At 44.2% G+C, this 13,797-nt stretch overlaps 1 protein-coding gene across 2 annotated transcripts in view; it reads left to right on the top strand.

Moving 5' to 3' along the window:
* The window catches only part of SOBP (sine oculis binding protein homolog), a 152,014-nt gene that overhangs the window by 123,130 nt on the left and 15,087 nt on the right, over window positions 1-13,797 (top strand). For both annotated transcript variants that reach the window (XM_063097470.1, XM_063097469.1), the window contains one exon: window positions 9,330-11,279. In XM_063097470.1, coding sequence (XP_062953540.1) covers window positions 9,330-11,276 — 1,947 coding nt within the window. In that variant the 3' untranslated portion in view covers window positions 11,277-11,279. The remainder of the gene's footprint in view (window positions 1-9,329; window positions 11,280-13,797) is intronic.

The following is a 13,797-nucleotide window of genomic DNA, read 5'->3' on the forward strand; positions in this document are numbered from 1 at the left end:
ACATTAACAGAGGGATAATATTCTATATGAGAATTCGACTGGACTCTGTCCTGGTCAGGCCACTGCATTCCATTCTGGGCTCCACCCTTTAAAAGGGTCACTAACAAGGTGAAGTATATGCCTGGGTAGAAGGCAGTTGTTCTCACTGTCATTTTCCTTGGAGGACAGACAGGAGGAGGGCTTGGGAATTTGTCTCCTGGGGACTGGGTGCAGGAACTGGGATGTTTAAAAATAACAATCTGGGGAAATAAAATGGCTCCTTTTAGGTATTTGAAAGACTGATATTTGGAAGAGGAGTTGATTTGTGCTGGGAGACCGTGGAGAACAGAACTACCATCAGTAGTGGAAGTGACAGGGAGGTGGAGTGGTTAAATTTTCTAATAATCAGTGCTTCCCAACAACAAGATAGGCTGCCTCATGGAGCACAGGGCTCTGCAATTTTATTGCAGCTCTCTTTAGAAAACTACCAGCGAAGTCAGTGCAAAGGAGAAAGATCACTGTGGTGAATCACTCTTTGGCTGTGTAGATGGATATAGATAGATGTCCCTGTCACAGGAAGTATGGGTGCCACCTGGAAAACCACTTATGTGCAGAAGGAAACACAGGATTGCTGTGGGAGATAGGTTGGGCTCAACCTATGAAGTTCCTTAGCATTTTAAATGTCTATGTTTCTATAATTTCAAAACAGAAAGTTATTATCAAATATTAGTCAACCATCTTAATCCTGAGGTTTTGAAGGAAAATGCAAAATACCCTTGAGATAGTGGAGCAGTATGGGCTTAGAAGCCAGACAGACCTAAGTTAGAATCTGGATCTACCATCTATTATCTATGTGGGTAATCTTGGGCAGGTTATTTAATTTATCTAAACCCCAGTTATCAATATGGTGAGGTGCTTATGGAGATTAAATGAGGTAATCCATGAATCATGCTCAGCATGTTTACTAGTGCTTAAATAGTGCTAGCTATTATTACAAGCATACTTAATGAGTATTACATCAAAGTGGGGCTTGCAGTAGGCACTGTGAGAAGCCAGTTGACGGAATGTCCTGAAGAGATTTGAGGACTGGGCAGAGATGCACACCAGGGGCTGAAGTGAGGCAATCCTGAGAGTCCACAAGTAGGCTCAGAAAGTGGCCCAGGGTGCAGAGAAATGTGCAGGAGAAGGTAAAGAGGACTGAAAGAGGCAATGCAAGCAAAGCCCTTAGCCAGGTGCCTGGCAGATGCCAAGCAATCAGTATATAGTTGGTGAGTGAATGAGACGTCACCAGCAGCAACTGCAGGCCTTCCAGAAACAGCCAGAGAGTCATGGGACACCATGACATGTAGGATTGGCAGAGGGGCCATTCCTTCTGCCCAGCAGTGCACTTGACTGGGGCCACCTGCACACACACAGCCTTGGTCCTACAGCATTTCAGTGGCACTGCCCATGGCCAGTGCCTGATATACAACCCAGGTGGATGAGGAGGCTGGGAGGTGGATTCCAATAAAATCCCTAGGAAAAAAAAGATATCACTGATAATAACAGCAGTCCTCCCAAAAGTCCTGTCATTGATGTATGATTAGCTGTGTCATGCGTGGAACTAAAACCACATATTTTGAAACATGATTTATGCCATTTTCTAAAAAAGTTTGCATGAATGAAGAAATGAGGTGAATGACCATAGATAGAAGTGGGCAACTAACACACTTTACTTTTTAACACATCAGTTTGATGGTCTCCCTTATAAACAAGTACAACCCAAAGTTTCTCTCTGCAACTTTTCCAGACAGGCAGGGAGCTCTTATAGTCACAAATAATGAGACTTGAAATATTCAAATATATTTAGAAAACAGGGAGAGAAACAGTAAACAGAATCAAAGATACATTTGAAAAGAGATTCAAATATATATTTGGAAAACGAGGAGAGTTATAGCAAATAAGGTAAATGCACATACACATCTGAAAAGAGATTCAGATATATGAATACAGATGGAAAAAGAGGAGTCACAATATTGGATTAGAAGAACAAAAGGAAGTTTGACATTGAGAGAGTAAAATATTAAGGCAAGTTGTTTAGTTAAAAACTGTTAGCTGAGTTTAACCTTTAGAAGAAATCTGTGGATGGGGTGTGGGGGTGGAGTATTGCTGGGGAGAAAAGGCACATGTTGATTCTTCCCCCGATTGTCAGTAGAGAGCTTTGAACTCCTGAGGGCAGCTACTGAGTCTCTTTCCTGCGCCGTTCCACAGTCCAGTGCCTTCTTGAACACAGCTCAGTACTTATTTTTAAATAAATAAAAGCATTGCAAACAGAAGCTCAGTTTTCTCTTAAGCTTCAGTTGGAAGCAAAGATGGTTGAATAAAAACAAAACCAAAACTCACGCCTCCCGTTTCCCGCAGTAGCCTCTGTGCCGTATGATGGTGGGGGCTGCACTAATTTCCCCAGTTTTTAACACAGCGCCAGATATACGAAAGGCCCTCAGTCAGTGTTCACCTTTGAATGAGTAAATTGGATGATGTGGTGGCAAAATTTTCAGGTCAGATAGTAGTTATAATATCTGGAGTTGATTAAAAGGAGAGAAAATTGAGTCACAGGGCACAGCAGCAGCACTGACCATGGAGATGGGGTAGGACATCACTCCCCGCTTTTACGTGGCATGTTCTCCATGTCTGTAGTCACATGCCGGTTTCCCTTCTTCCTCACATTTCCTGGGCAGTGCTGTCACTATTGACGATCTCATCGTACAGCTGAGCACCCGAGGCTCAGAGTGATAAATACCTGACCCCACCAGGAGCTGGAGGTTGGAGGGGAGAATGAGATGATCTCTGAGGTTTCTTTCCGGGCTAAATTTCATTGCTGTGAGATCTCTAAGGCTATTTCTGTGTCCTCTCAGGGCCAAATAACTGGAAAACAGAGAGGTAGACATCTGGTGCCAGGTAGACCAGGTTTTCCAATGTTTGACTGAATTGTTCAGTTTCCATCTGGATGACTTGTGTTGTGAAGATGTAAATTGTATTTCTCTAGCTTAAATGAAGCAGAAAGTTTTGTGATGATATGCTCAGGCACTTAGGCAACCTAAAATGTCAGCCCAAAGGGAAAATTCACCTTCTTCTGAATCATGTGCTTGGCTGTCAGGATGAACCTGTGGTCACTGAATACAGGCCAGGACTCCATCTCTTGCTTTGGCTATAGAAACAGAGACTTTGGTCAGTAATGAGCCATTTGTCAAAGCTCATGGAGATCCTGAAAACCAAGCCCATCTCTGCTTAGCCTAACAGAGCTCAGGGAACATGAGAAAAGAGAAAGATCTGTTCTGGTGACTTGGGCCAGGATTTCTAGAATCCAGCTTAAAACTTATAAGTAGAACTGGAGTCATGGTATAAAGTTCCTGCAGGGCAGCTTTCTAATGAGATTTTCAGTTCTAACAAAGATGCTCTTTAGCCTCTCTTTGAGTTCCAAATCCTATTTAAGAGAGGAGAGAGGGAGATAGAGAAAGAGAACGCGTAAAATACAAAGCAAAACAAAAAACCAAATAAGGCTATTAAATAAAAGAATGGTGTAGCAAACATCATCATGTTGTAATCTAAACTTGCAGAAAGTTTCTTATTTTGACGTGAACCTCAGGAATTTGCTTTTTTTTTTTTTCTGGTACAAGAGTCCTTGTTAAATCCCTCTCCTAATTTCTGTATGCTTTGCGTGTCTATGGCTAGGTCATCATTTGCCTTCCTTTACTCTCAAATCCAATTTTGTGAGGAAACTTGGAATGCTGAACTTGGTCCCTCCACCCCCTGCAGTTTTGTGGCACCCCCTCTTCCCTCACACAGATATTCTGCCGTGGCAGGGGTGGGGCCCTCCTGTCTTAAGAGCCTCTGATACTGTGGCTTCTGGCCCTTCCTTTGGAAGATAGTTCTGCCATGTAATGAGTCAAGCAGATCGTTCATCAGCTCTGTTTTTTAATAAAACATGAATAGCACAGTTTATGGCTTCTACTATTCAAACAGCAGTTGAGCCTAAGAGGAATTATTCATTTTAATGGTTCTAACACTCATTTCCAAGCAGCCATGCTGCTTTATCAAGCTTTTGCCTGAATTAGAGAATGACTGGCCTTGAATAGAGTCTTCTCAGGATGGTGGGCAGCCGGCATGCACATAGAACTGATAGCTGTGTTCCTTGTCACTGCAGACACCCCTTTTTATCCCTGGGACAGAGTCTCCTGGGAAGCAGAGTGGGGGGCTGGTGTCTGTGAGATGCAGCATGCATTTGCCCAGAGAGAAACATGCCCCATTTTATCTCAAAGATACACAGGCTCATAGGAAAGCTGTGAACAAAACTTCCTTTTCTCTCTTCACTACTGTAGAAGCATCATCCCCACAAAATAAACTTAAAACATATGGGACATCATTGACCATGATGGGGGATGGCTGGAGGTTATAAAGACATACTATGTAACAAGCTTAGTGATTATGCCTGGCACACAATCCTGACTGCTTTTAGCTCCGTTTTACAGATGAAGGAAGTGAGACAGATTTTCATAAGGTTGCACTGCTAATAAGTGAAAAAGCCCAGACTCACACCTACGTCTTCTGATTCCAAATCCCGTGTGATTTCCAAAGCATCCTTTGCCAGCCAGGTGCACTGAATGTGGGCCCTGCTGGAGGCACTATCTAGACTCAAGTGGACAGTTGATGGTGGGACCACAGCACTCCAGGGGAGGGCTGGGAGCAAGTGCTCAAGTGCGGTCAGTCTGAACCCTCAACTCATGCTGTGAGCGACTGTCTACAGGTAGGTCCTGTAGACAAAGCCTTCAAAACACAGAGTACCCCCGCCCGTGTCTCTCCATCCTCCTTTGCTTCCTCTCAAATGAGCTCATGATTTTTTGAGTTGGCCTGGGCTACAGGATCAATGCCACATTTAACATATCAAGGCCTAGAGAAGCACCCTACAATTTTGCTTAAGGAGCTACAGCTTCTGAGCTATATAGCAACCTGGGTGCTATGTTAACAAAACTCAGAAACTCATGAAGATTTTTTTGTTTTGTTTGAATTTTTGATGGCATTCAGGAAGATGGTAATATCGTTTTGCAGTTCCATTGCAGTAAGCAACTTTGCCCAGATAAGAAAGATTTCAACAAAAGACTTTCTTAATTAAGTATTGCCTGATGCCAGATTACAACTCAGAAGGCAGCGATAGGTTCCATTAAAGGATGAACTTTATTCCCACAGCTGACAGCTGATTAATGTGTTAATTAGAAACCCTGTTCCCCTCCCCCAGTTACCCTAATCGTCTCTTAAGCCCAGCAGAATGTATATATTGTGTCCGTATGGGTAACCTCATGGCATACTTTGGCTTTGACTTTGGACATTTATATAAAAATAAAGGCTCAGTTGCCAACATGAATAGCTTTCTTTCTTTCCAGGGGGAAATACAAGATGGAAAGAGTTATAGGAACCAGAAGTCCTGCCTTTTGGTTTTCTTATATCACGAGCAAGTGATATTTCTGCTGAGGCAGTGTCTTTAGAGAAGTTTAGTGGTGTAGGTTGCCACACATTTATTCACAGGAAAGGAGTGAATCCATCAGGCCACTGAGCTTATAAGTACTACCCTGGCAGTCAGCCACCAAAATATAAATACCCTAAATGGACTAAAGGAAATGTTCATTCTGTTGTTTAGAATTGGACACATCCCAGGAAGGTAAATTTAATCTTTTTGAGGACTGCTGTTATAGGGCTGAATGGAATACGCATTTGCTTATCTCCTTTATGATCTTTTTGTCTTCCTGGTGATACATTATGTATTTGTGATACGAAGCGTTTCAGCTGTCTTGCTCAATGGCATTGCATGTGCTGATTGTTCGGTCTCCAGATTGGCATTGTTAAACAGCTTCAGCCCTCTGTCCAATCTGGGACCTGTTAGGGAAAAAAGTGGAACCAAAGAGGCCAGATTCCAACAGAAACAAAGCTGGGGTGGAATAAGGGGGGAAATCATTCCAGAGCCCAGTGAGTTAAGCTCTACACTTCTTAATCTTTATCTTTTAAAATATCTAAAAGAATTTTGATACTTCCTGGCATAACAAGGAAAAAATAATGCCTCAAAAAGTAAAAATAAAATAAAATTTAAAGCCAACTATGGAAAAAGAAGGGAAGAATACCCCCTAATACCACAATTCAGAAAACCACAGTTTAAGAGATACATGCTGTATACTTCATGAATATACAAATGTTATTTTATTAAAGAGAGAGAGATACAGTATAAATTTTCACCTAACTATCACATCTTCAGTAATCAGCTCAGGTTCTTATGATGAAATCTCTAATTACTAGAAGTGTGTCATTAGTTAGATGTAGAATGAATGATGGTGCTGTGTTTTACTGCCTCACATGATATCTCCATTTGTGCCATCAATTCATTGACCTCATCTTAAATGATGTGTCCTATAGGACAGACTTGATTCATTATTTCTTAAGTGAGAATTTTTTCCCTAATAATTTTTTGCTTCATCAGAAAGATTGCTTTTCTGTATTTTTAGATCAGTGTTCTGAATTGAAATGTAATAAGGCAAGGAGCCATACACGCATACCCCCACACACTCTCTCACATTACCCAAAAGGAGATAGATAAACTGGCACACTATTACTAAACACTTTGAGATGTTGCAGAAAATCAAGTAGCTAACCTTTGCTTTAACAGGAAAATTTGATGAAGTAGGATTTTTGCCTTTAACTTTGATGTCTGTAATTCTTTTTATGTGGAAATAGATAAAATATGATGGAGAATTCTCATTTGATAATTGGGAAAGATCTTATGAGCATTCCTTATTCATCAATGAATGATTGGAAGTGAAGGAAGTGAAGGGAGAGCATTTAAGTTATATTTAGATTATTATTATTATTTTATTCCACTTGAAAATATTTATTTAGCTTGAGGAAACAGGAGTCCTCTGGAGGCAAATAATTCAATCTGGAAATTTTAAAAACCAATTAAGAATTTCAGAGAACTCTTTCCCCTTATGGTTAAAAAATAAGATCCAAAAGAAATATGCCAGAAATTTTGGTACATTATTTTAATTAGTTTAATTCACTGATAATGTTTTTTAGTTCATGATTAAAGAAGCTATTTTTGATTCCCTCACTTCAAGCTTATAAATTTACACTTTAGACTTTCTATGGATGTCTAATATTGAAACAAAAGCAGGTGGTTTTTATCTCATAATGGAATTTAAATGCTACATCATTACAAATTAACTTTATTAAAACAATCAGGTTTTGAAAGTAAGAACTTATGTGCATCATGTTTTCACTACTAATTTACTTAACCTTTATCTAGATGAGAATTTTGAAGGTCTGCTGGATTCTGTGGGTCTCTTCTCAACAGAGGCAATTCTGCACTTACTTGTAAACTGGGACTCTCAATTATGATAAAAACTTCCTTTAATTCAGGAAGAACCTGAAACACTGTAAAACGCAAGAGTATGTTAACAATGAAATTATATATTTTTAGCCACTTTTAACAACTGCAGCAGTTTTGATAACTAAATTGTGAGAATGCCTTTCTGATCATCAAAGGTCACTCAGCAGTTTTCTCACTCAAATTTTTGCAAGAAGTATTTTGAAAGGGCAATTTGATATGTGACCAAACAAAAACTAATGTGTGCCAATAAGTATATGTTATTCAATCTCACACCATCAAGTTTATTTATTACCTGCAAACATCAGGGGAAAAAACAAGTGAGAAGAAAAAAGGGTGGATTTACACATACAGACCCACATCTGCCATGTGAGTGTTCACCCACAATCGCATACTAGCATGCCACCACTGTTTACAATCAAGGAAAGCTGAGAGTTAAATGAGATGAGTAATCAAATGCCCAGCATATGTTGTTTTTGCATTGTTTATGTGACCAATCATTGTTAAAATTTATCATCTTTTAATTATATCAGTTTACAATAGTGAAAAAAAACCCAACATATACCAACAACAGAACAACAGATACCCTCTTCAACAAAAACAGGGTTCCATTTAGAACAATATTGGAACCAGTGCTTTACTGGGGAAGAGACTCAGATTCAAAAAACTCACCATTGCACTGTGTGTCACAGTATCTCTTCTGCTGCTATATGGCTTGAGTACTGAGGAAATGACAAAAAATAAAAATAAAGAAAGAAAGAATAAGAAAAAGAAAAAGGATTGTGTGTGTAAAATTCTGTCAAAAAAAGTAAGGCACTGAAAGAACTATTGAAAATTTTGACATCTGTTTATCTGTTTATAGCTATGGCAAGATTACTCATATTAATTCTTGTTTAAAATGCCATATGAAGGAAAGACATTTGTGCAAACAAGAGTCATATTTGAATTGTAGATCATGTCTTCACCATCTGTGAGAGCTGATGGTGTTGCAAAATTAATGTGTTAATGAAATCACAATAATTTCTCCAAAGTAATGGGTTCTGAAGCCGAGAATGACTATTTTTTGAACTTTGATGTCTAGTGATTTCCAATTGGGAATAGCTCTCAGCCTTTAATTAGTTCTACAGCCCAACTTTAAAATAAATTTGGTGATGACTTTCTTTTGCCAGGAGTAGATTTGGGGGAGGGAGGGAAGCCATAACAACTCTTGGAAAATGTTCACTGGTGTTTGAAAAGTTGTTAAATAAGACCACCTGCCAAGAAATGTCACCAAAAATTCTGACTACTGAGAGAGAGTGGGCAAACAGCTCAAAAAATAATTCTAGCTTGCTGCAACATCACAGGTTGGGAATAGCTAAACCTCACACAGACTTCATGATTAATTCCAAGTTTCTCCTTGGAAGCCAGACATAATGATGTTCAGTGCTTTGTGTTATTGGTTAACACAGCACACCCTTTCCAACTGCATTATCGAACACAGTCAATACTGTAAAGGGACTTTGCATGAGGAGAATTTTAAAGGGTTATGTTTCAAGCCCATTGAACTTTCTGGAGAATCCTTACCTGCAAAACGAAATTTAGATTTGCATTTACAGTGAGTCTCTTTGACAAGTGAAAAGGTGTAGGCAGGTATGTTGGGCAGGTATATGTACTCCTTTTTCTCAGCACCATCTTGAAGTCATGCTTAAAGGGGACACAACAATTTCTTGAAAAAAAAAGAATAAGAGGTTGTGATAATTGCTATGCTGAAGAGTTAATATTTATAAAACAAACTCATCATTTTGCAAACATTTCAGAATTTTACCTTTTAGAAGGAAACACTTCAGTCTTTTTGAAAAATTGTGTTTGATAAGGTTTGAAAGAGCCTTTATGTTAACATGAAATGCCATCTACCCAGGGAAATTGCTTATCTTACTGTTGTGGTTTTTTTATTACTGTGTTGTAGGTATGTGACTGGTGTAAGCACATAAGACACACAAAAGAATACCTGGATTTTGGGGACGGGGAAAGAAGGCTTCAGTTCTGCAGTGCAAAATGCCTCAATCAATACAAAATGGACATTTTCTACAAAGAGACACAAGCCAATCTTCCAGCTGGGCTGTGCAGCACATTACACCCTCCCATGGAAAATAAAGCAGAAGGCACTGGGGTGCAGCTGCTTACTCCAGACTCTTGGAATATCCCGCTAACAGATGCTCGGAGGAAGGCACCCTCCCCAGTGGCTGCAGCTGGCCAAAGCCAGGGCCCTGGCCCGTCGGCGTCCGCCACGGTCTCTCCATCTGACACTGCCAACTGCTCTGTTACTAAAATCCCCACGCCGGTACCCAAGTCCATCCCCATCAGCGAGACTCCAAACATCCCTCCTGTTTCTGTCCAGCCACCTGCCAGCATCGGGCCTCCCCTTGGCGTCCCGCCTCGCAGCCCTCCCATGGTGATGACCAACCGGGGCCCTGTGCCGCTGCCCATCTTCATGGAGCAGCAGATCATGCAGCAGATCCGCCCGCCCTTCATCCGCGGGCCTCCGCACCACGCTTCCAACCCCAACAGCCCCCTGCCCAATCCCCTGCTACCCGGCATCGGGCCCCCGCCCGGAGGCCCCAGGAACCTGGGCCCCACTTCCAGTCCCATGCACCGGCCCATGCTATCGCCCCACATCCACCCCCCGAGCACCCCCACCATGCCGGGGAACCCCCCGGGCCTGCTGCCCCCGCCACCCCCCGGCGCCCCCTTGCCTAGTCTTCCCTTCCCGCCTGTGAGCATGATGCCAAATGGCCCGATGCCGGTGCCCCAGATGATGAATTTCGGGCTGCCGTCGCTCGCCCCTCTGGTGCCACCCCCCACCCTGCTCGTGCCATACCCCGTGATCGTGCCCCTGCCGGTGCCCATCCCCATCCCAATTCCCATCCCCCACGTCAATGATTCCAAGCCCCCTAACGGATTCTCCAGCAACGGGGAGAACTTCATTCCGAGCGCCCCCGGGGACTCCTCGGCGGCAGGAAGCAAGCCAGGCGGACAGTCCCTGTCCCCCCGGGACTCCAAGCAGGGCTCGTCCAAGTCGGCGGACTCTTCGCCCGGCTGCTCGGGCCAGGCCCTGAGCCTGGCGCCTGCTCCCGCGGAGCACGGCCGCAGCGAGGTGGTGGACCTGACGCGGCGCGCCGGCAGCCCCCCGGGCGCGGGAGGCCCGCTCGGCTTCCCCGGCGTGCTGCAGGGCCCGCAGGACGGCGTCATCGACCTGACCGTGGGCCACCGCGCCCGGCTGCACAACGTGATCCACCGCGCGCTGCACGCGCACGTCAAGGCGGAGCGCGAGCCGGGCGCCGCGGAGCGCAGGACCTGCGGCGGCTGCAGGGACGGCCACTGCAGCCCGCCCGCCGCCGGGGACCCCGGCCCGGGCGCCCCCGCGGGTCCCGAGGCGGCCGCGGCCTGCAACGTCATCGTGAACGGCACGCGCGGCGCCACTGTCGCCGCCGCCGAGGGCGCCAAGAGCGCGGAACCGCCTCCTGAGCAGCCGCCGCCGCCGCCCGCGCCCCCCAAGAAGCTGCTGTCGCCCGAGGAACCGGCGGTGAGCGAGCTGGAGTCCGTCAAGGAGAACAACTGTGCTTCCAATTGCCACCTGGACGGGGAGGCGGCCAAAAAGCTGATGGGGGAGGAGGCCCTGGCGGGGGGCGACAAGTCAGACCCGAACCTTAATAACCCCGCGGACGAGGACCACGCCTATGCTCTGCGGATGCTGCCCAAGACCGGCTGCGTGATCCAGCCTGTGCCAAAACCCGCCGAGAAGACTGCCATGGCGCCCTGCATCATCTCCTCGCCCATGCTCAGCGCCGGGCCCGAGGACCTGGAGCCGCCACTCAAAAGGAGGTGCCTCCGAATTAGAAATCAGAATAAGTAAAAGGTTTGTATGTCCGCCTGGGCGCCCCTCCACAAGAGCCAGTGCACCTCGCCTTACTTCTTGCAAGGCAGAGGCAGAGCTGCACTCATAATCGTGATTTTGCCTTGCGTGTTTTACAGCACACTTTGTGTGGTCACCTGCTATCAACATTTTGATCCAACAGCTAAGATACTGAGCAGTTGTTTAGTAGCATCATTCCCTTTTTACAGCTAAGGAAACTGAGCCACAGCGTGTAAGTGCCATGCCCAAGGTTATCTACTTAAGGGTAAAGCCCAGTCTTAAGCCTAAATTGAAACAATATCTCCTTAACTACACTTTATTTTATTATTATGCTCATCTCTGTAATCCCCCCTACTGGAGAAGGGGAGGATGTGGGGAGGAAGGAGAGATTATGTGAGACACCTAAATGTTGTGGCAAGGTTGCAGGGCAGTGATAAAAGATCCAGCGAACCCATGAGCTGGGCCACCTCCAAAAGCTGGTAGCCTCACTGGCAGAATTACTCAGCTCACCAAAGTTTCTTGATAACCACGGGATTCCATTTGTAAGATGGGAGTAAATACTAGCCTTCTTACATGCATATGCCAACTGAACACAGGCCCTAAGCCCCCTTTGCCTGGCAGGGTGTTGGAGCAATGGCTCCCAGCTCCTGGTTGTGGGTCTCTTCCTTCAGCTTGGCACCAACCAGCATTCCCCAAGGCAGGCTTCAAGCATCACTGACCAGCTTTGCTTTCTCCCCCTTTGAGGTCTCAGCCACCCAGCTGCGGGCTTGCTCACCTCTTGCAGACGTGAAAGGCTTTGATAGGGACAGGGGCAGCAGTGCTGAAGTGAGGGGATATCTCTGACCTCACGGGAGAATTCTCATTAATGCCAAATGAGCCACTGTTCCTGAGACCTGAGTTTCAGGGGCGGGAGAGGCAACTACCACGTGTGCCCACTATATCCGGATGTGGTCTCATTTGCTTCTCCCACCAATCCTGGTAGAACAGGCATCGTGTGCATCTTACCAAGGAGGAAGATGAGGCTTAGAGACCTTGCCCAAATCAGAGCTGGTAAGTGGGGTACCAGTATTTAACTCAGGTGTGTCCTACCCAGATCTCCAGCTCTTCCCTCTGTCCAAGTGGGCAGCAGCAGGCCAAAATTCAGTTGAGTTTATCAACTGTTTATGGAAAGGAAGAGAGACAAGATGAGCATTTATTGAGTACCTAACTTGTGCACTGCTCCTTCCAGGGACTGGGGACATTCAAAGGGGAATATGATGCTGTTCCTGTGCTTGCTCTCCAGGCACTTACCATCTGGTGGGGATATAAACCCAGGGAGGAAGGAGGCCTGGGGTAGGAGAGGTGGACCTCCCAGGAAGAATGATTGCTTGTTCTCTTCTAAGCGTTTTTCAGTAGTGTTTCTTCAGATCTGGATTTATAGGACAATTATTGTTTTCATTTTACTGATGAGAAAATTGAGACAGAAGTTAAGTAACTTGCATAAGAGTACCAAGTTAGTAAGCAGAGCTGAGATTCAAATACAGGCTATCTGATTCCAGAGTTAAATTTTCTTTAAAACACTGTAGGATAATAGGCTAATGATAGTTCCTTTATTACCCTATTTACTAAAATTCTTTTATCCACCTCAGTTGTCTTGGGAGAAGTTCCTAAGAAATAAAAACAAAAAAACGTGAGCCTATCTATCAACTTCTCTAACTCTTCAGACAGTATTTAATTCTTGTTTTTCCAGCAACAACAGCAACAAAACTACATTACCAACCTATTACCCCACAGTGGGAAATATAAGTGTAGAGCATGACACTTGATGTGGTGTTTCCGGCCCATGTGTCTAAGTTAGCATATCTACCTGGGCACCTGACTTATGGCCCGAAGTTTGCTTGGGAAGCAGAGCCCAGAGCAAGGAGACTTGCTGGGTGGTTCAAGAAGGGTTTGTCAGCCCTCATAGTTGGCAGTCTCCTTATCCACTGATGGCTTTACCAGTAGGAGCAGAATATTAAAAGTGAGTTCACCATTCCTTGATTTTACATCTGCAAGTTGGGCTGTCTGAAGACAGATGGCCTCAGCCTTCTTGCAGCCACCTCAATTGAAAATGCCCCTGATTTCTTCACGAGACTAATTTAATCTAGTTGACAAAGCTGTGAACAATGGGAAGATGTGCAAAAAAAAAGTGACAGCCTTCAGAAAGTCAGAAAACATTGGGAATTGTCATTTTAAACACATTCTAATACCACTCATTCAAATGACATTAAAGGAAGAATGGGAGGGTGAAAAATTTTACTGCCATTACTGGGGTGGGAAGTGACCAGATCAAAAAATAGTAATGCTAGCCTATAAGTAGCTATGAGACCAAAAGAATATAAAAATATAAAATGCGTGACGACTATTTGGATGATATATGTTTCTGAGTAAAGAATCAGGCAAGGGTCTTGCATGTGCACCAGAATCATTACTAAAAATATTAACCTGGCTTCAGCCAATTTCAGCTGATACAGTGATGAAATTGCCCAGTACCTCTTGAGAT

Source organism: Cynocephalus volans, chromosome 5 (assembly GCF_027409185.1).
Source record: "Cynocephalus volans isolate mCynVol1 chromosome 5, mCynVol1.pri, whole genome shotgun sequence".
Classification (NCBI taxonomy): Eukaryota; Metazoa; Chordata; class Mammalia; order Dermoptera; family Cynocephalidae; genus Cynocephalus; species Cynocephalus volans.